At 43.8% G+C, this 23,107-nt stretch overlaps 1 protein-coding gene and 1 non-coding gene across 3 annotated transcripts; one reads left to right on the top strand and one right to left on the bottom strand.

Moving 5' to 3' along the window:
* Positions 1 to 278: 278 nt before the first annotated feature.
* Positions 279 to 21,583, bottom strand: TMEM184A (transmembrane protein 184A). Of its 2 annotated transcripts, none has more exons than XM_072120372.1 (9): positions 21,351 to 21,583; positions 11,725 to 11,973; positions 7,910 to 8,075; positions 7,169 to 7,259; positions 6,706 to 6,781; positions 3,703 to 3,794; positions 2,135 to 2,304; positions 1,403 to 1,600; positions 279 to 893 (listed from the first exon to the last, which is right to left on the bottom strand). In XM_072120372.1, exons 2-9 carry the CDS (start codon positions 11,971 to 11,973, stop codon positions 643 to 645), a joined length of 1,293 nt encoding a protein of 430 aa, XP_071976473.1. In that variant the 5' UTR covers positions 21,351 to 21,583; the 3' UTR covers positions 279 to 642. The 2 variants fall into 2 exon arrangements, with proteins under 2 accessions (XP_071976473.1, XP_071976474.1); XM_072120373.1 differs by lacking the exon at positions 21,351 to 21,583 and adding an exon at positions 12,866 to 12,958.
* TRNAV-UAC (transfer RNA valine (anticodon UAC)) lies at positions 5,081 to 5,153 on the top strand. The gene has a single exon. It is a non-coding gene; the product is annotated as a tRNA-Val (tRNA).
* Positions 21,584 to 23,107: the final 1,524 nt, after the last annotated feature.

The following is a 23,107-nucleotide window of genomic DNA, read 5'->3' as shown; positions in this document are numbered from 1 at the left end:
AAACGGTTGCAGATATCCACAGGGTTGTCCATCAATCTCCCGGAAGAACCGTCCGGCGGCACGCAGTCCGTATTACTTGAAATGACTTTGACGCATTGTCCCATTCTTATTCTGCATCGGTTATGATGAGAGTGTGGGAAGAATATCAATGGAAACTCTTCGGGAGGAGGAGATGGTCGTCCGTCACGCTGACCTTGGACTCTACACGAATTACTCTGCCGCGAATCTTCAGTATTTGCATCGGGATTGCAGACAAGTGATTAACAAGAATCAATAAATAAAACATCCTAAGATTTTTTTTTTTTTGGCATTATGTAAAAATTATTACAAAAAACAGTAGACAACATAAAAACAATATAAAGCTCAACTCTTCACAAATACAACACAACCAACAAGGAGACATTTGGCTGACGACACAAAGAACATTCAAGTCAAGTTGCTCCATCCTTGGCAAGGTCATGACCTGATGCAGACCAATACATTAGTTTCTGTACAATCTTTGGGGTGGGCGTCGATCCCATACATGGAATGGGTCCTTTAAGGTGCCCACTAGTCAGAAACATTTGTAAACCAAAGCAGCTGTAGACACAGGGCGGGAACTATGAGTCTTGGTTGAACATCTCAGAGTGTTCCTCTTGGTTTCTAGAGTTCATCATCTGATACAATGAGCATCATCTTCTCGTTCTGTTTCTTCTTCTTATTCGAGGATTGTCCATTGCTGGGAATCGCGTGCCCGTTCTGGCCTTGAGCCTTGCGTTCCATGTCTTGCATGGACTGTTGGGTGTACTGCTGGTACGTGGGGGAGAAGTTGTGGATGGCATCCTGAACTATGTCATGGGGGCTCATTGTCTCCTTTAAACCGCTGGAAATGCTCTGCATGGGGGCCACGTTTGCTGTAAGAGAAAGTGAAGAAGTTAGGGAAGGTTTTGGCTTCTCTCCAATTATGAAGGACCTAGAAAATCTAGATATTACACAAAAAGTCCTGATGGCACTGTATGAAAAGTGACTACTTGGCTTAGATTTATGATGACTGGTGATCTTATCAGACCATGTAGAATATATAAGGGGCCACTATGACTGGGAGGGCACACAAAGCACCGGCTGTAGGCCAAAACACCACCCAATAGTTGAATGAGGTTTCAAGTAACACTTATTTTACCCAAAACATCAGGTGGCTGGATCCTGGCCATGTTGAATCATCTATATGTGAGCCATCATCACAGTAAAGGTAACAATGATAACCCAAAAAAGAAGAAGACTCTTGTTGTTGGGCGATGATGTTTATGTCCATCCACCATCACCGCCTTGCTCGGTTCTCTCATTTTAAAGAGCTCTTAAAGTCGTGCACAGCTCTTGGTGGTGTCCACACAGCACCCCTAATCATCACCTTCCACCATGTTACCTGTCGAGTTCTCTTTCTTCTCCCTGTAGACCTGGCAGGTGAAGGCGTATCGCAGAGCAATGGCTGCAAACAGCATTTCAATGCAGATGATGAAGTTCTGATACCCGGCAGCCACCGTCCCGGCACCAACCGTGTTACCATTGATGATCTGGACCTCAGGAATGGCGCCACATCTCTCCAGGATAGCCAGGAGCATTCCTGCAGGAAAGAAGGGACAGGAGTGGGTAAGCGGACAGTAAACTGTCATGTATCCCAAATTTTTATAGTGGGGGGTATTAATTTGTGTTGATGCCAATGAGTGGACACCAAGGGCACCTTATATCAAGTTTGCTGCCAGTGAAGGGGCACTAAGTATTTATTATACTCCATGGTTCCACCAAAAGGGATTATGTTTGGAGTTTCTAAGGTGGCTTCAAAAGAAGGTCATCCTATCGTAGCACGGGGCACAAAGGGACTAGTTGGAATGGGTAGGGTCTATTGTGGGTTAGGGACATGTCCCCCTCGGGAGGTATGTACTGGTGATTACAAGCATCTCATTACATTGCAATCCCCTAAAATCATCATAAATGGTCCCACGGTGGGTTATGGGGGGAAACAAAGACACCTCCTGCCCTCTAGACACTGGGCATCTTGCAATATAAGGACATTTAGTGCGGTTTACATCATGTATCTCATCTGCCCTGGCTTAGTAGAGGATATTTAAGGATCGGGCCATCAATGTGTACTACCAACCTTGCCAAAACGATAGAAAGATGACCGCTTTGATGGTTAGAAACTTCAGCACAGGCTCGAAGGGATGTAGCAGCTCCTTGGTGGCAAAGTAGAAGAGAAACAAGGCGTAGAGAGCCAGGCTGACGGAAAAGTTATATATAATGGTGATGTACAGGTAACCGCTCTGCACGCTGCAAAGACAAGATCAGAGAAAAATTGGTTTACTGGCCCTTTAAGAGCGTTACAACAGTGTGCAATACAGTGGCTGGCCTATAGATGGCACCAGTGTAATATAATGTTATGATCATAGAGAACAGCTCGGGACAAGGGGTCTTCTATATCGGAATGCATCTAGTAGCCGTGACATGAAATATAGTAGCCAACAATGCTTAATATAGAAAATATCATGTACAATAATGTAGAAAACTACATTCAAAAGAAAAAAAATATATATAAAATATTTAATCACAAAAAAATATTATTCATAGAGATATAAAATTCTCTACAACCAGGATAAATGTATCAAACCACTGACCATATACACTTCTATCCATCTTTCCCGAAATCGTCACTCCCCGTGACATCATCGTCATCTTTATAAGACACGAGGCTGTAAATTTTCTGATGATCTGTTACAATGTGCAAGTTGCACAATGTAATAGATCATGTGTAAAATTCCCATATACTGCAATACTGTGGAATTACAATATATGGTAGGATCATTTAGACAACCTAGGGTTATAGTACCTTAGGTGGCATGAAAAATAGTAAAAAAAAATAAAAACCTAAGAATTCTCTCACTCCCCACTTTCCCTAGAACTGCTGTAAAAAATCCTAAACATGTTAGGTATCCCCTTTGACCAAATTGGCCAATCTTTTAAATATAACAATTGTTATTCCCGGCGATGAATCCCGTTACAGAAAATCTTGACCAAATGTCGCCATTTATTCGCCATTTTGCAACATAATTTTTTTTTTTTTTTTTTATAAAAAGCAATCACAAAGCTGTACAGTCCCCAAAATGGTAGCAAAAAAAAAAAAAAAAGTCAGCTCATCCCTAAAAAAATGACACCACCCATGGCTCCGTACAACGAAGTATAAAAAAGTTATTAGCGCCAGAAGATGGTGAAACAAACAATTTTTGATTTTTTTATATATATAAAATAATAAATTATTTTTTTTAATTAAATGTATAAAAACACAATAAAACCTATATAAAATTTGGTTTCCCCCCCGTGATCGGACCAACCCAAAAGATAAAGTAGATGTGTCATTTGGAGCGCATATTATAAGCCATAAAATCAAAGCCCACAAGAAAATGGTGAAAATGCGTTTTTTCACCATTTGGAATTGTTTTCCTGCTTTCCTGTACATGGCATGGAATATTAAATACTGTCACTATGAAGTGCAAGCAGCTCTGTCATACAGCTCTGTACACGGAAAAAAATAAAGAGTCATAGATTTTTGAAGGTGGGGAGCGAAAAATGTAAAACGCAAAAACGAAAGAAAGCCTGGTCGTTAAGAGGTTAAAAAAATTGGACACTTTGGGGATTTCCTAAAAGGAAAAATGCCATTAATAAATAACTCACTTGAAGTCGCCATCATGGTATTTCCCAAACGCTTGTAGGATAATCGTGACAACCGCCATGATGGGCTTCACTATACAGAACTGCAGGGTGGCCTGTGAAAGGAAGGTGGCGCTGTTACATACAAGACCACAACTTATACATCTATACATTGTATACTCTATACCAGTGATGGCGAACCTTTTAGTGGCCGAGTGCCCAAACTGCAACCCAAAACCCCCCTTATTTATCACGAGGTGCCAACCAAAAATTAAAGCAGTAACTTATTACTCCCTGTACAACAACTTTCAATCAGATTAGCCTCCTGAGGACTGCAACACAGTAGAAAGATGGAAAAATTTCATCATTTTAGCTTCTTTCCAGTGTCCCTCTGTACAAAGAGAAATTCATGGGGCCAGCAGGAGGTCCACCAAAGATAATTTGGCCCTGTCTACTCATTCTCCCTCTTCCTACAGTCCGAAGTAGCCAAGTAAGTATCAAAATATGACTGAAAGCAACATCTTTTAAGTTGCTTGGAACTGCAGGAAGATTCTTTGAGTTCTGTCTGGTGTGCTGGGGCGATGACCCGGGTGCCCACAGAAAGGGCTCTGAGTGCCGCCTCTGGCACCAGTGCCATAGGTTCGCCACCACTGCTCTATACACATCTATCTAACATTGATTTAACACCATTTTGGCTACAATTATGATAAATTTTTAGTAAAACGCTGCACTTTTGCTGTGATTTTGTGGTGCCATATGATCACCCAGCCTTATTCTCTATCCTCTAAACCTATTCAACCTCAACGTACAATATGATCAGTGGGAGTCCAAATGCTGGACAGGGGTCTGGTTGTCACTAATTGATGGAGCGCCATTGACGGTCACTTTATTCAATATGAGAGCATCAGAAATTGCTGAACACAGCGCTCCGGTATCTCTAGCAGTCTCACATTCGGTGATACCCAAGCACTGTGTTCAGCAATTCCTTATTCAATGGAGCGGCGGAATGCAAGATTAACCTGCTGCTCCATCAGTTAGTGAGAAGGACCCTCGTTCTCGTGATTGGTGGGGGTCCCAGCAGTCTGACCCCCAACTTAGCAAATTTTTCCTGTGTGATTAAATTTTCCCCAGGCTATGTAACCTGTTAGTCTAAGGAACACCCCCTTTTGAGGTAAACCGGCCCCTATTTTTAGGGAATGATTGGCATGCAAACGAAGCTTGGAGATCTGGGATTTTAGGAGGTCTCATGTTTTTGAGAGCCTCAGGAAGTTCCTTTGGGAGAAACTGACGTTAGGGTCTTCATGCCGGTGGGGGAAGGGGGATTTAGAAGGGGCGGGGGGGGGGGTTGATATGGAGAAAAACCAAAAAAGCCTCAGCTATCCTGTTCACTTTTCCATCAGCTGGTTCCATAGTGTAGCGGTTATCACGTCTGCTTTACACGCAGAAGGTCCTGGGTTCGAGCCCCAGTGGAACCACTTTTTCTCCAATTTATATTACATTCTTATATTATTATATAAAGCTACATTTTCTAAGAAAACCATATTCCTTCAAGAAAATTTACCCCAGGTGCCCGTAGGAAGTGGGAGAAATAACCAAACTAATGTATAGTCTCTGGAATGGTCTATAGAATCCGACCACATTCCAAAAGCCTGGAAGATCCTGGAAGTCACTGGAGAGCTCCATAGGTTATTCACACTCCATTGTATAGTAAAATCCACTGGTGTGATGAGCGCTGACTCACTTCTGAATTTCCGATGCTCTGGAACCCGTCACTAATTATAGGTTCACCCATTAGCAGCCTATCCCTATATATATAGCTTATGCCTGGATGAAAGACTTGTAAGAAGAGTATCCCAACCAAAGAATCGACCTTCCGTTTTTGTTCAAAGGTACTTTAAAGGAAATCCGGAGACACATACTCATAGATCCAGGCACCGTGACTGTGGTAATCATCTTATATTTCTTATTCACAGCCTCCTTCCTTCTAAAATCAACTTTTAAAATGATGCTATTGAACCTGAAGGGCTACTAGGGGTGTTACCAGAGCCCCTCCGTGCTGTATATTTACACACTGTTACACTGTCTCACCCTCCCCTTGCTCCCTCTTGAGCAGTGTGCACTTCCTGCTGTAATCTCCATGCTGGGGGAACAGGTGGGAGGGTGAGACAGTGTAATAGTCTGTAAAGCCAGATTACAGAGGGGCTAGGGTAACCCCTCAAGGTCATAAGCACACATTCAAAAGTTGGTTTTAGAAGGAAGGAGGCCATGGGTAACAGATATAAGACGATTACCACAGTCACGGCGCCTGGATCTACGAGTAAGTGTCCCTGGTTTATCATGTTGGATTCTGATGGTAGATTTCCTTAATAGGGGGTTTCCATGTTAGTGATATTGATGACCCATCCATAGTATAGGTTATTGATAATGGATTTTAGGGGGTATAACACCAATCTGCTGATTTTAACAGCTTCTGATCCTGGAATCAACACATGAACTACAGCGCCATCCTCTGTGTAGTGGCGAGACCCCAGTACTGCAGCTCAGCTTCTATTTCATTGATCGGCTACAGTCCCCACTAAACATAACATAGAGCTACTGCAATCAACTTTAGGTATAGGGGACCCCCCCCCCATCAATCTGATATGAATATTGTAACCTGTAACATCCCTTTTAGCTTCTGTAGATGTATATAAATGTCCTTCTAGATGTCTGTAGCCATATCACAAGTAACTGAGCCCCCTAGAATTAACGCGGCCCATAATTTGTCCAAAATTATTTCTACGGACCAGTCCTCTGCTCAGCTTCAGAAAATCCCTTCTCTAGAAATCTCCAGGACTTCTCTTGTGCTGCACCTACTCCTAATTTTACCGGATTTACATATCGGGAAAGCGAATGTTCTATTACATGGTCCATGCCCAGCCGGATGTGGACAGCCCCCTTCCCTGGTCGTATCATTGTCCCTTGTACCCTCATAGGCTCAGATTTTGGGTGGGTTCCTGCAGTTTATACCCATTACCTTGCCCTTACCTGTTTGCAAAATCGGAGGAAGCCTATGGAGTAGGACATTCCTTGGAGACAGCAGGTCCCATAGAAGCAGCTGGATCTGATGGAAAGACATAAGAACCATGAGCCAAAAAATATGAAATGGAGAAATAAATGATACATTTATTGATAAGGTCACTCCATGGGCCCCTACAAGTCTGGCATCACTTCCTTCATCTGGTAATAGAATCAGCTTCTTGTAGAATGAAGGATGTGTCCCTTCTGCTGCTTTCAATCTGCGGTTTCAGGACCTTTGGAGGACCTTCAAAGGTCCTGAAATGGCTCTTGTGTACACGTGTGTTGAGAGCAGGAACAGATGTAAGAGGATTTCATAGGGGAATGTCCTTCACAGTGTAGGATTTGTTGGGTGGGTTTGGTGGTCATGGGCCCCCTGGAAGTCTCGGGCCCCGGGCTACCGCCCAAACTTCCTATATTATAATCCACTCACTGTATAGGCTTGCCACGTATCTCGGTCATGATGGCACTTTCTCCACCAAGATACTCAAAGCAGAGGCTGAGGAAGCTGTAAATCACAAAAGCTGTCGGAGAGAAAGAGAGAGAAGAGTCAGTTTATGAGGCTGATAACAGAAAGCAACAGCTGAAAACATAATACAATCTATTCATCAATTTCTGTAGATAGAGAAGTTGTCATTAAAGGGGCTGTCCCAAGTTATGAAGGTTTCCCCCATCCTATAACTTGCTGATTGGTGAGAGTCTACATCCAAAACCCCCACTCATCAGAAGGACCTGGTTGAGAGGGATCATGGAGGACAGGAGGCCACTATATAGGGAGGATGGATGAGGATACAATTAAAGAGGGAGTATTATATTTTGCCGAGTTGTATTAGGGGCTATTATATTGGTCCTTAGGGGCAGTTGGCCACTGGAAGGGGCATTATACTATATGGGGCCATTAAGGTCGATATTATGCTAGGTTTGGGGGTGGGGCAAGGGGGCGGGACATTTTGTCCCTCTATCTCTAGTCCAAAAGTTGGAGGTATGGATACAGCTATACACAGGCTGCAGCTGTTCCTCCCATGGGACTCACCACACCCTGCTGACAGGGAGCCAGGTAATGGGAAAAAAAGTTTTATAAAGTATTGAAATGAATACTGACAAAGGCATTTTTAAAACCAGCATTGCACAGGCTATTGGAACCAGCTAAAAATGACATTCCTGCTGTCCCCACCTTCATAGCAATCCCTGACAGAGTCGAAATACACGTAGTACTGGTCGTTGCCTATGAGCAGGAGACTGAGCCACGAGTCAAAGGAGTAAATGGGTACGATGAAGAGGATCCGGATGATATAGCGCTGCTCGTTGGGAATTGTGTAATTTCGGAGATGGAGATAGATCTAGAATACAAAGTACAAGTTATAGGATTACACCAGGAGTATTGGGAATGACCCAGACAGATTTGGATAGGGGCAGCTCCACCTGCACACAGACTAATCAATTCCTGAGCCAACAGGAAGATACTAGTCAGCGAGCAGGGTACAAGGGTCACATCCCTGATCAAATATCATTGGGGCCAGGGACAGATGGAGATATCGCTGCAGGTATGACAACAGGTAATAAACCTCAGGAGTAATGGAAATCTCTCATGTGACTCCATACCTCCTGCGGCATCCTCCATTACCTCATAGCCGGCCTACCCAGTGACAGCACCGAGAAATACAACGTAACCATAATGACTCCAGAGACACGTGCACATTTATAATAGGTGAGGAGTGATGTCATCCGGGTCACATTATAGATAGTGATATCATCTAACTATATGATCCAGGCATTAGCCTTATCTTAAAGGGATTCTCTGCTGAGATATTGGGTGAATGTGGGGGTCTGACCCATTGGGATCCTGACCCTTCAATGAACTTATATGAAAGGAAGTGTAGCAGGTATAGATAGGGCCCATACAATATTAGAAATTAATAATTCATCTTGTATGTATGGAGATGTCCCCACTCTGCTCCAACCAAGGGCGGATTAAGACCACCATGGACCCTGGGCTGTATGGATATTATGGCCCCTACAAGTCTGGAGTCACTTCCTACATCTGGTTCTAGAATCAGCTTCTTGGGGAATGGAGGATGTGTCCCTTCCGTCTGCTTACAATTCGCTGTTTCAGGACCTTTAAAGGACCTTCAAAAAGGTCCTGAAATGGCTCTTGTGTACATGTGTATTGAGAGCAGGAAGAGATGTACAAGGATTTCATGGGTGAAGGTCCTTCTCCGTGTAAAATTTGGTGGTTGGTTTGGGCCCTCTAGAAGCCTTGGACCCCGGGCTACCGCCCAGGCCGCCAATATTATAATCCACTATTGGCTCCAACAGCAGGTGTTTTGGGTGAAAGGAGGATCGGGCATTTTGGATTCTGATATGTTCAACCATAGGCCACACATACATTGTTTATCGTGTGTCATATGTAGAACGGATTGGATATTTTGGATCACAATATGCCCAATCACCCGTTTCCGTATTAGATAAGCCACTCCCACAGTCGTCTACCACGACGACGGTAGTTACAAGTAGAGATAAGTAGACACAATGGGGCACATTTACTAAGAATGGTTCAAACTGCACAATGTGCAGTGTCCTGTGTAGTGTGCAGGGGGCGCCAGATTCAGGATTTCTTTTGAATCTGGCGCCCCCTAGACAGCTCCAAAAGACTGCACCACTTTTTTTTTGGTGCACCTTTAACATGGGGCGTGCAACACAATTCTGTTGGACTTTGCATGATAAATCTGGCGCACGGCCCGACTGTGCACTGGAACGCCACCTAGTGTAGCCATGTGAGACACAAATGTGGCGCGGACACTTCTAAAATACCTGTCCAAGCCGTTTGCTCTAGAAAGAACGTGCAAAGTCAGACATAAAAGTGGCGTAAAGCCCTTAGTAAATGTTCCCCAATGTTTCCATTTGGGTTCAGGTTCATTCCCCACGACCCAGACATATTGCCGGACTGGCCGAATAGCCGATCCCGCAAATTGATGGCATTGGCAACAAGCCATGTCTGTGACACTCCAAAGACACCCCAGGCTACTTGACTGATTTTAACAAAACAAATTCCAATTCAATCAGGGGCTCAGCGGCGATCACATGGGGCAAGATATATAACATAAGGGCCCTGAAATGTGCAGATTTATGGTACGGTCATATATATAGTACATGGTCACATCTTCCATACTATCAGTCACATTCCTGTTACCTGGGAGTTGTAGCGATTATTATCAGGTAATTACAAGTAGCCAATGGGGCGCAGGTTACAGGCCGCCATAAAACAACATATGTTGACTAATTTGCGGATTAAAGGATTAGGATTAAAAAAACATGGATGTTGTTTTCCAGGAACGGATGATACATGTACATGGCTTGTGTCTGGTCTCCCATCTCAGATCCATTGACGTGAATAGAGCCAATGGGGGAGATTTATCAGAAGTGTCTGAGAGCTGAACTCTTCTAGTTACCCATGGCAACCAATCAGAGCTCAGCTTTCATATTCCTACTGCCTTTTATAAAACTAAAGCTGAGCTCTGATTGGTTTCCATGGGCAACTAGAATAGTTTTACCTCAGACACTTTTGATAAATCTCCCCCTTAGATCTAAATTGGAAAACCAGGATTTTGGAATTTAGAAGCCATGTTTTTTTTAATTAAAAGGCTGTTTTGGCACAAATGGCATATTACTAGACTGGGTCAACCTGGTCAACTGATAAGATGACAGCATGGGTGGCCATTGAGTACAATGGACCGATTATACTGAGCGGACACAGAGGTGTACTTTGTTATCGTAGCTCGGATACAACGGACAACTCTGATGTCAGACGAGATAAGGATTGGACAGATCTATTTCAACATGTATGATCCTTCTGTTCGCCAGGGAAGTTAGATCCCACCATAAGTATCTACCAGCAGAGATGGGACGAAGGGTAGGCCATCACCTAGGGCGCCACCCATGCTCTCAATAGCATCTTTAAGACGCACACACCACTCAATACAGGACACACTGCAAGTAACTAACGCTAGAGATTGTTTAGTCCACAGCTATCACATACTATATGACTCCCCCACACACATGCACACTCGGCTCAGCCACACATCTTTCAGAGACCTAAAGAACAGGGCTATTGAAATCCAAATACTTGACCCTTGACTCTTTTCTGAAATATGGGGAGGCCTTCATAAACCAAAAATAATATATGTGCTCTGCTTATGCCCCTCTTCCAATTTATGAAGGGTTAATTTCCACAATAAGGGGAAGCAAATACATAAAATCTGGCTAGGCTGGTATAGTACTGGCAGGGTGGTCACACTACGGAAAATTCATGTCAGGGGCGTAACTACAGTAGTAGCAGCTGCTATGGGACCTGCAGTGTAAAGGGGCCCGGCATCCAACCTGACACTAAAAATAAAATGGAGAATGTTCACTATGTGATGTGTATATGCTGTATGGTGTGTGTGTATATGTGTTGTATATTTGCATATGGCACTGTATGTGTGTGTATATGCTCTATATGTGTGCACCATGTGTATGGTGTGTGTATATACTGTATGTTTATATATGGTACAGTATGTGTGAGCACATGAGTGTATAAATGTGTTAGTGTAACTCGCATGTGTGAGTATACGAATATCTATATTTTTTTTAGTTGGAAAGGGGGGCCCCATTCAGAAGTCTGCTATGGGGGCCCTACCTCTCCTAGTTACGCCACTGGTTCATGTATGTGGGACTATAACAAATGCATTGAAAGTTATTGCCAACTTTCCCGAATGTCATAGTGAATAGTTATAGTAAAACTTCTTTGGAGGGGACTAATCGAAAATTACATTGACCAGAGGTCGGCCGTTCACAATGCCACCCCCAACATGGCTGCTTATATGTATTGGTGGGGACAGTCACTCGGTTTTCCCTGAAACAGATGGAACTTTAGTTGATTGAACTTGTTTCAACTTGAAATAAACAAGGACGGATTCAATATAATCAGGAAATAAGGGCAACATTTCTTACCTGATGGCAGGTGAGTAGCAGAGCCACCCAGACGAAGACCCCAGAGATGCCCTTAGCCGCGGCGGTTGTCAGGAACAGCCGATCCCCATCCATGGTGTTATTGGAAGCAGCCCGCACCTCCGCTGTGTCACTAGCACCCATAGTAAGTAACTCTGCCAACGTGATCGGACCCCCCGGCGTGGAATTCTGAGCATAATCCGACATGTTTGACTCCATCGTTACAATCTGTTCCGGCGTTGTGCTGCTCATCTGAGTACAGGGAGAAAGGTGCAAAGGTAAATTCAGAGACACATGACGGACAGATTACAGAAGCAATGATTGTCCCCTACAGGGGAGGAGCCATGTTACAGAGCAAAACGATGGACTGATGTAGCAGAGCTGGGTTTGTCATTACCTAGTCATAACTAGGTCAAATTATGGAAAGTCTAGTCTTGAGGATAAAGAATGTCATCACATGATATAACGCTATACAACGAGCCAGACCTTCCTACATCAGGGGACAATATTCAATTCCCTGCCTTAGCCCATGTTAGTAGCCATCCATAGCTTATTGTTGCCCACCCTGGCATCGAGCACCCAACTTCTGGCTAATGGCAAAATGTTTGCAGTTGGACTCTTTATATTACATTTTGCTGGGGGAAAAAAAAAAATAAACCTATTAAAATTACAGTAACATACAGTACATTTTGGTAACAATTCATCAAATTTGGCTGCAAAGGGCCAAGGATTTAGAAAACTGTGCCCTTAAAAGGGCATTCCTTGCTAATTGTGCATAATCCCAGCATCAGTGATTAAAACTCCTTATTTGTAACAACGTAATATCCATATGTGGCACTGTATACATCTGTACGCAGGGAGCTCCCCCTAGAGGTGGCTACAAGTCGCTTATATATCAGTGTCAGGTTAACCAGCTCACTGCCAGGTTCTATAACAGCGATACCTTCCTCTATGATAGGTACATTACTGATTACCATTGTGTTGTACATGAAATAGTTTCCATATGGTCCAGAACTAAAACACTCAGACCTGGTAGTTGTAGCTCAGCCAAGTAATAAGGTTACGGAATAGCTTGCATACTCTATTGCACGTTTAAGTGGATATAAAAGCCTGTTTTTCTAGGAAAAGGTCAGAAATGTCTCACCGGTTGGACAGGTTCACTTTGGCACCTTGTGTATGTTCACGACTCTTCAGCTATAAAGAACGGAGCGGATGTTTTTATTGCGCTGCTCCAGACCGCGGCGTCCTAGCACCTACTGCTCAGGGGACGGCATTTGCCCGCAGCATGTGATGGGTGGTAAATATTTAACCACTGCCCTGATATTAACTCACTTTACACCCCTGGGTGTCCAGCACTTATTACATGGGTGATAGCTATACAATGTATACAGGGTCCTGCACCCGGCAAACAGGGGGTGCGATGATGGACCATCAACCATCATGGATCTTAGAGGGCGTTTCCATATTTGGTGTATAAGAGGTGTTCATTGTATGACAAGAATTTAAACTATTTTTTAATATACGTTCAGACTCAGATGTTCAATCTTTGCAAGACCTTTGCTTCTGGTCAGTGAATAGAATCTACATGGTTTATCTATTTCGCCTTAAAGTCTGGCGACTGAGTGATGGCCTAGTTGATATGATTTACTGCTGAAAATTCCAATGCAAAGGGATTTTCTCCTACCTGGAGCCATTTTTCTTTCTGTGCAGAGGAGCTGATACTTAGGTCCATGAACTATAGTAGCAATAACAAGGTTTAGAGGATACCTCCTAATACGCAGCTCGGCTTCTGCGGCACCACCTAATACGCAATGTGGCTTCTGCAACTCAGCTGCTGCGGAACATCATCATACGCAACTCAGCTGCTGCGGAACATCATCATACGCAACATTGTATACAACTTCGCTACTGCAGAACCAACTAATATGCACCTCGGCTGCTGCAGAACTTCCTAATGTACAAATTGGCTGCTGCAGAGCCTCCTTATATGCAACTAGGCTAATGCAGATCATCATACACACCGCAGCTGCTGCAGAACATCTTAACACACACCTCAGCTATAAATTTGAACTGCACAATATGAACTGTATCCTATACATTACTACAGAGTTATGAGCTACACTTCTACATGCAGAGGGGAGAGTGACCAGCCGACAGAGATATGAATAGATATCAGGAGATTTGGACGGACCTGCCAGTGGTCTATGGCCACCACTCATCTCCTCTGTCATCACAGCGTCAGTAGGCGGCCGTCGTACATTAAAGCCAGGTAAATATTGGCTTCTTTTCATCTACAGACAAAACATTTGCTTTGCATAAGGTGACAATATAGGATCCTGATCTGACAACGTCACCTCCACCTCCGCCGGAGCCGCGGCTTAAACTCTCAGCAGATTCTTTACATAATAATAATGTGTCAGGACCTCAAACGCAACAATGTGACATATCAGTGTTTACAAAGCAAAAAGGGTCAGTAAGGCCAAAAGAAGAAGAGAAGGAGGAAGGGGGATAAGGAGAAGAGGAATAAGAATATTTTCTATATCTCCTGGACAACAAGAGCTGATAAAAAGTAGAGAAGTTTTTTCCCCCCTTTAAAAACAGAAGGCTGAATTATACAGAAAGGCTCTGCACAGAGAGGGTGCACCGTGTGACAGCACCCTTAGGGTGAAGACACACATGGCGTTTTTGGGCCGTTTTTACTAAGTGCGTTTTCAGATCGTCAAAAACGCATGTGTTAATAAACGCATCCGTTTTTTAAAAACGCATGCGTTTTTTGAAACCGCATCAGTTTTTGTCCGTTTTTCCGAAATTGCGCAATGAAAAACGGACAAAAACGCATGCGTTTTCAAAAAACGCATGCGTTTTTAAAAAACGGATGCGTGTTTTAACGATCTGAAAACGCACTTAGTAAAAACGGCCCAAAAACGCCATGTGTGTCTTCACCCTTAGAGGTTCTACGGCAGCTGAGAAGCGTGTATTAGGATGTTCTGCAGCAGCTGACGTGTGTATGAGGGTGTGGTCACACGGTGCTTTCTTGGTCCATTCTTTGTGCGTTTTTAAACACCCCAAAACCGCATACGTTATACATGCTTACCATGCATTTGTCTGATTTGAATTTGTTTTTCTTTATTTCTTGATGTGTAAGCAGCTGTAATAACATTTTCACAGCTGCTTACACTTCCAGAAATGAAGAAAAAGTAATTCAAACTAACCAAACGCAAGGTAATAATAATAATAATAATAATCTTTATTTATATAGCGCCATCAAATTCCGTAGCGCTTTACAAATCATACATGTATAACGCATGCGTTTTCAGTGTGTTTAAAAATGTACCAAGAACGCACCCTTTGAATGTTCTGCAGTAGCTTCCGTGCGTATTAAGATGTTCTGCGGCAGCTGACGTGCGCAGTAGGACGTTCTGCAGCAGCTGACATGTCTAATAGGATATGGTGTCATGTTCTGTAGTAGCTGTTGTGTGCATTAGGATATTCTGCAGAAGCTGTCGCATGCAGTAGGATGCTCTGCGGCAGCTGACGTGCATTAGGATGTTCTGCAGCAGCTGACGTGTCTAATAGGATATGTCGTCATGTTTTGTAGTAGCTGGGGCTCAGTTTTAGGCCTTCCCGCTGGTGTAATAAATAGTATAGATAAGCTTCATGAATGTTTGAGCAATAGTTGCACTTTAGGTTGATTCTATGAATAATTGAAGAGTCTCTGTCTGTAACTCATCAGCGATCATTTCCCCCCGGGAGGAGGAGGACTTGTCGCTCCTGTCTGGCCCTGTGTAATACACGCAGTAGGACTTTAACTAACCTTTACTTCATGTAATACAGGCACCCCCTCTGTGCTGCTTCCAAGTTCTTTCTTATTATATCGGTTTCTGGGAAAGTTGGGTGACAGCTAACATTAAAGTGGTCACCCAACTTTTCTAGACTCCTGAATGGCAACCAGGGCTCATTGTCCTATAGAAGTGAGCGGAGCACAGATCAAGTGTGAACAACTTTCATCTATTCCCCATTCCCCTGATCCATGGGGGTCCCATCATTCAGACTTAACCTCTTCTTCCCTGTATGGGGGGAGTTTATTACGCCACCTCCCTTGTAAGTGATCAATCCAGGAGGCGTTTAGTTAATGCCAAACCCCAACAGAAGAGTCTGGTAAAGCTTTTCTATTGTGTTCGGTATCTTATAGATTGGGTTGATGTTTGATGTTCCTGTAGAGGACTGGATGACATTTTACACTGTCAAATACATTAAACCAGAAAGACAACAATATTGGATCCCCCGCGGTCAATACATTAGGACATTCCTTGCACGCCTCGTGTCCCAGCTACCGGAGCCAGATCGACCGCCAGGAAGCAGCATTTTATTCTGGAAATGAAAAAGTTTGGCTTAAAGAAACACAAAGAGGATCAGATCACATTGTCGTGAGAGTCTTGGTCCCAAAGTTTCATCTAGTAGTTTTATTTTGTAGATTATAAGTCAAGGAAGGTTGGGAGTTGCCCTCATGTTGTATAACATTATGAGTGGTGGAAGTGAAAAAAGGGACAACAAGTTACTTAATGAGGGTCCTACTGCTTGGACCCCTACCGAAAACTAGAATGGACCCATAGCAATCCAGGATGGCTTGCGTTTTGGTTGCGCTTTGAAATGCATTACAGCTGAGGAGAGGCGATTGGCCTAATTACATTACTGTTTACATTTGTTAACACTTTGTTCATGCATGTGTTAACATCACATTTACATTGCGTTATGCAAACCCAAATAAAAAGACAAAATACCTCTCCTCAGCTGTTGTAATGCGTTTCAAAACCCAATGAAAACACAACCAAAACGCAACATGTGAACGTGGCCTAAGAGGTGGAGAGGCAGGTCCAGTCAGTGTCCTCCCACTATATCCAATAGTTCGGGAGTGCTGGAGATACTCCGGCGCTGTGCTCAGCAATTTACAATACTCCCATACTATATAATGGAGCATTAGGAAACCTGTTGATCCTAATGCTACACCCGTTAGTCAGAAAAGAAGCCTCGTTCTCTGAATTTCTGGGGAACTTGTTCTCATGATCAGTGGGAACATCAGTAGGACCCTCATCAATCACGCCCTAGGATGTACACATAAAAAAAAAAACAAAAAAACAAAAAAAACAATATGATTGCCGTCTGTGGATCAGAACCTGGTGATCCATAGAAGTAGACAAAGTCCTAAAACCAAAAAAGGACAACTTCAAGAGGCAAGTAGAGGTCAAACATAAAATTTTGGTCAAAACATGAGCCAACGTGTAGACATAACAATATAGTCGCCATCTGTGGATCAGAACCTGGTGTTCAATAGTAGTAGACAAAGTCATGCCCTAAAAGACAACTTCAAGAAGCAAAGCAGGACAAAAGAGAAAATTTGGGTCAAAACATGGACAGAGGCCAAAGAAGTGAATCGAATATGGGATTTAGTCGACTAATACTCAAGGGAGGATGAGGAGGCCTCTGACCACTTATGTAGGCCTCCAAAATCGGATCTCATTCTAGATACCATGGTCTAATGTCCCCAGCATGCGGTGGGTGCCATTGCAACACATCTTGTGTACAGACAGGATCCAAGATGGTGGTAGTATTAGGCCAAGCGCTGTCCTGACAGCAGGGAAAGCTTAGCACGTGTTCAGACACATCCAATATTTCCCCATCCTCACTCCCTTACATGCAGCTAATGTTTGCCGTGTCCTTCATGCTCACACATCGGCGTGTGGGACTCTAATAACAGGTCAAAATGTGACAGAAAAGCACTAAAATGCTCCAGTAAGCGTAACCACACGTTACACACGTAGAAAAGAGTGTTAACAGGATACGCAAGTAAGCGCAGAGAGTAAATAGTCTGCTGTTTGGTGAGACTAACACAGTCAGAGGCCACCTACTCAACGCGTCGCAGGAGGGGACACCTTGGTGGAAAACTACACATGAAGAAGATGGGAGCTCATGGAGGCTTTGTAAGACATGGTCAGTATTTGATACTGAGTTTGTTGTGGGGGAACCAGTGGAAAGAACTGCAGAGAGGAGCGGCAGAGGAGACAGATGGATTAGCCGGGCAGCAACGCTCGGCAATCTCCTTCAGCTCCATAGATGACCGGCTGCTCTGGGGAGCGACGAGGGGTCTGAAGTGGGTACATCATTCTCCCATCACTGAGACCCCCACCGATCAGTAAGTTAGGCCCTATCCAAACTTGTTTTATGGGAAAACCCCTTTAAAGGAAACCTACCGCTGCTCGCATGATGAAATCATCCGAGCAGACCACCCGGTAGGTTATTTAGGCTACTGATGCCGGGACATACTTTAGTTAGGCACGGCGATCTTTAGTTTCGCTAAAAAAAATATTAACTTACATATGTAAATAGCCCTCTGGTGCTACCCTACGTCATCTTCGGAAGGGCGATGGCTTCCGATGTTTAAATATTCACGCCTCCTTCATTGTACCCGTCCTCCTTCAGGTGCCGAGAGCCGTGATGTCACCAAGCTCTCGGCACCTATCGCCAGCCGGCTGTGCGAGAGTTAGTATCTGCGCATCCGCGATAGGTGCCGAGAGCTTGGTGACGTCACGGCTCTCGGCACCTGAAGGATGCGTGAATATTTAAACATCGGAAGCCATCGCCCTTCCGAAGATGACGTAGGGTAGCACCGGAGGGCTATTTACATATGTAAGTTAATGGTAGGAGATGATGAGGGCATGGACTAGTAATTGTGAAGACTCCGGATTGAGGAAGCATCAGATGCGCAAGTTTTCTTCTGGAGGTGGCAGGTTGTAGTTATGAACTAAGATGTAGGGGCAAACTTTGGACTTTTGAGATTGGGGAGGGTGTGGAGCCATGAATTGTGATAGTAAGGTGTGAAGGGAGAGATACATTAGATGGAGAAACAATTATGGGGCATATCTATCATTCCATCTTTCTGGAGTACAAAGGATGAAAAAGTTGCAATTCCCACCACGTGGCCAGACAATTGCAACTTTGTGAGGGTTTTGCATGTTCCATGGCACTTTCTTAAAATGGGGCAAAGGATGGCAGGAGCTGGGATGCCCTGGACCCAAGGAATTCACTACGTCAGGCAAGAACTGGAACAGATTTAAACTGTCTGTATCTCTGTTTCTGTAGCTCACAGAACCGCTAGCCTGATGTGATCTGAAAGATGAGATTCTTATCTTTAATATGACACCAGAAGATATGGGCATCAGAAATGACCCTCCCCCATCAGACTGTAAAGTTGACTCATCTCAAGCAAAAACTGATTCTTTTCTGCTCCTTTTCACAGATTTTATTTTGTAATAGAAAAATGGGTGAGATTTCACATAAAAGAGGGAATTCTTGAAAGGGCATTTCACCCTCTACCTGAGGGGGGTGCTAGTTTAATAGGGTAAAATCTGGTGACCAAGAAGCCAAATGTCAGGGGATTTCAAAGTGTTTAAAAAAAAACGTAAAGCATTTTAATTGTTTTTTTTTTTTAAACCATTGCTGCATAAAAGTTTCTCCATAGATCTGTGCCCCCTGCATATATTTGCTCCGCTCTCCTTTTCCCCCAGGAATCCGGATGGACTCTTAGGTAGCACATTTTTATTACATTACATAACAAGAAGCCTAAACACATCGAACACAGTTTTTTCTTGCCGGATTTATAAAATCCCATAAAACTCCAGTAATCACGGATAATCCACCATGGATTACGGGAAGGCCACACCTGACTCATGTGCGATACAACAATATAAACTCCCACAGCTGTTTCCAAATCTACCACAACAAAAGACAAGCGCCATGAAAGCCGCAATATCCAATCATGGAGACATAAACAAGGAACAGATCACTCGGATTTCATCTCCCCACCCTGACAGCGCTGCGCCATCCGAAGCTTCATCCCTAATTCTATATGGAGAGGACTAGAAGGGATGTGTATGGCCGTCACTGGTGAAATGTCTCCCGAACATAACATCTTCATGTAGAGCCCCATCCACAAAGATGGTTTGGCAGGGAGAGACCTGTCAATAACCGTGTGTGTGGGTGGGGTAATCAGGACTCTCACTGTCAATCACTGTGTGTGGGTGGGGTAATCAGGACTCTCACTGTCAATCACTGTGTTAGTGGGTTAATCAGGACTCTCACTGTCAATCACTGTGTGTTAGTGGGTTAATCAGGACTCTCACTGTCAATCACTGTGTGTTAGTGGGTTAATCAGGACTCTCACTGTCAATCACTGTGTGTTAGTGGGTTAATCAGGACTCTCACTATCTGTCACTGTGTGTTAGTGGGGTAATCAGGACTCTCACTCAGTCACTGGGGGTTATTTATTATACGCTTGGTTGCTGGCGCATGGGGTGTGCTGTCCCATTTCACAGCCCCCTTCCACTTGGGGTGGAGGTGGTATAGTAAGGGGGGTAAGAATCGCAATTCCTGGCGTAGAAGCCTTGATAATCCTCCCCTCACTGTCTATCCTAGGAGTCCTGTCTTTTATTGAGAACTCCTACTACACATCCTATAAACCTGTAGATGACACAGCTCAGCTTCTCCTGCTCTTTCATGTCTCATAGAGTGGCAGGAAGCACCTGACATTTTTACATGTGACCACAGATAAACATTGCCCTGTGAGTCACGCGTCCTACATGTCTCCATACAGGGCATTCCTTATGTGATGCCAAGGACCTATGAAGTCAGTAAAATACGGACCTGATGATGGACATATTTATCAAACTAAACAACCCCCCCTCCCTGAGTTGTCATATGATCCATAGACTACAGACTGAATATACAGTGTACGAGTATATGTAAAATAATATAGTCCCTATATCTGCCCTTTTGGGTTCCGTTCACTATGAGGAAAGAATACCAAACCTCGTACACCAAAATTCTGATGCCAAAAAGTTGCACAATAGAACATATTTCTGGCTTAATTTCACAAAAAAAAAAAAAAAAAAAAAAATTGTATTTTACTGCCCTTATTGAAACGCGATGTCAGATGCCGCTGGTGCAGTACATTACACTATGTAAACAACATGCACCCCTGGCCCATTGTGCTGCACGTTTATGGGCAGACAGCAGATCTGCAACAATATCCGCACATAGCAGGGTTAAAGGGATCTTCCTATAAAACATGATCTATGGGGCTTACAGATAAGACCCCCATCACACCACAGGCAGTGCCCCCTTTCCTGACACTGAGTGCATAGTCACTCACTAATAATATAGAAGTGAGTTTTTTGAAATGAAAGGGGGCAAGAGGGGAGTACAGACAGTCAGACCCTCATATTTCAGACTCTTATGTATCACATGGATTTGCCACAGTGTCAAGAGGCGGCTGATAACGCTTAGAGCATGCTGGGATTTGTAGTTCTTCAGCGGTTACAAGATAAATATATAAAATATGGAACTCTTAAACAATGGATTTCTTCAATATGGGACCCAGAGACCCACTACAGTGCATATACAGGACCCTCGCCTGTCCAGCACCCCCTTTAAGGTGTCACGGGACCAGGATCTAGGAGTTTATATAGGATTATATAGGACTATATGGGATACAAAGCCCTCAGAGGGTGTAGTGTCCCGAATACTCCCCAACAGCTTCTGTGTTATAGAAATGTCATAGTAACCAGGTACTATACCTGCGCAGAACCCCTGCCAGATTTAGGAAACTTCTACAAGTTCAGGTGTCAGTTCTCCGGATAATTCCACAGTGAAAAAAGTTGGTTCTGATGGGTCCTGCTGGGATTCCAGGATCTGGCAGATCTCTCTAGGGATCCGATGTGAGGTCTGTTCCCTTCCTGTCTGTCATCTCCCCGCCTCCTGTAAGGTGGATCACCCTGTTCTGCAGGACTGAGCTCAGCTGTCCCCTGCCCTGTTACCTGCACACAAGCCCCGCCCACAGCCCACAGGCCACGCCCCTCCCAGAGATACTGCTGCTGAGAGCAAAGTGTCTGTTCTTAAAGGGGCGAGCGAATGTATATCACACTACATATTATTATGACGGAATATTAATATTGTGCAAAATGTACAAATCGGAATGTGAACACATCAGGGATTGGTCACACTATAAAAATGTCCTACCCCTTTAACAAATGGAGAATGTTGGATCTTATTGATTGATTGTAGCCTTCAACTTGTTTCTATTTTATTTAGAGGGATATCAAACAAAAACGATACATTTTTTGCTTCCCTTCTTCCAAGCACCATATATTTTTAGCTTTATGAGGGCTTGTTATCTGTGGGATGAACTGTACTTCCTAATGGCTCCATTTATACTGTTCCATGTTCTAAGGGGCTGAAAAAAATTGTGGAATTGTAAAAAAAAACCCCACTGTTGCAGAATTTTCTTTTGTGCAAGTCTTCAATCCCCATATTCTGACGCCCGTATCTTTTTCATACTCCGCTGTACAGCGTTGGTTTACAGGTGTCATTTTTTGTGTGATGACGTTTTCATTGATCCTTTTTTGGGAACTGTTGATTGTGGCAGGTGTCTGATGATAAATGCCCCCCACCCTGCGTGGAAGAGGTTCAGCCCGTAACAGTTGTGAAAATGTTAAAAGTTCTTTAATTTAGGTAACATTGGGAAATGTACAAAATAAAGGGTTAGAAGTGTGTGTGTGTGTGTGTGTGTGGGGGGGGGGGGGGGTCCAAATTTAGTTTCAGCTGCTTTTAGGGTTTGTACCAACTTATATTAATATAACAATCCGATTAGTGGAGGGGCCCATTTTCAATATTTGAATGAAGCGGAAGGTAGAGCATGTGTCCTGCATTCTATATTATGGGAGTGAAATTGCTGAGCACAGCGCTGGGGTATCTCCTGTACGTTCGTTCATTGTCTACAAGAGTGCTGTGCTAGGTAATTTCCAATGCTCCCATAGTATAGATTGGAATGATAGGGCTAATGCTCATCCTGCCTCTCAATCTATTGGTAAGAATGGGCCACCTGCTGTAAGGATCAATACGGCTCCCAGCAATAAGACCCCACAATCATATGTAGCCCCGCCTCCAGTGTGCTATATGCTAATTTGCATAGGTAGAAAGTTGCTGGCCGTTGTATACATTTTTTCATTGGGAGACCCCTAGATGTGTGTAGAGTGGTCCGAGTAACTCCCTTCTCCCTAGAGTGATTACATTTTCCCTCTAAATCCCTTCTACCTACTGAGAATACATGGACCCTCGACCGATCTGATGGGGCATGCGAGTGTCAAAAGGAAAAGTGGTTGGCCGAATAGATGTCCACTGTTAAAGGGGTCGTCTGGAGGTTGAAAAACATGGCCGCTTTCTTCCAAAAACAGCGCCACATCTAACCATGGTTTGGGCCGGTATTGCAGCTCACCTCCATTTATATCTATGCAAATTAGTTGCAATACCAGGACAAACCACGGTCAGGTGTGGC

Source organism: Engystomops pustulosus, chromosome 8, assembly GCF_040894005.1.
Source record: "Engystomops pustulosus chromosome 8, aEngPut4.maternal, whole genome shotgun sequence".
Classification (NCBI taxonomy): domain Eukaryota; kingdom Metazoa; phylum Chordata; class Amphibia; order Anura; family Leptodactylidae; genus Engystomops; species Engystomops pustulosus.
Note: the sequence above shows the minus strand (reverse complement) of the source record. Positions and strands in the feature narration are given on the sequence as shown.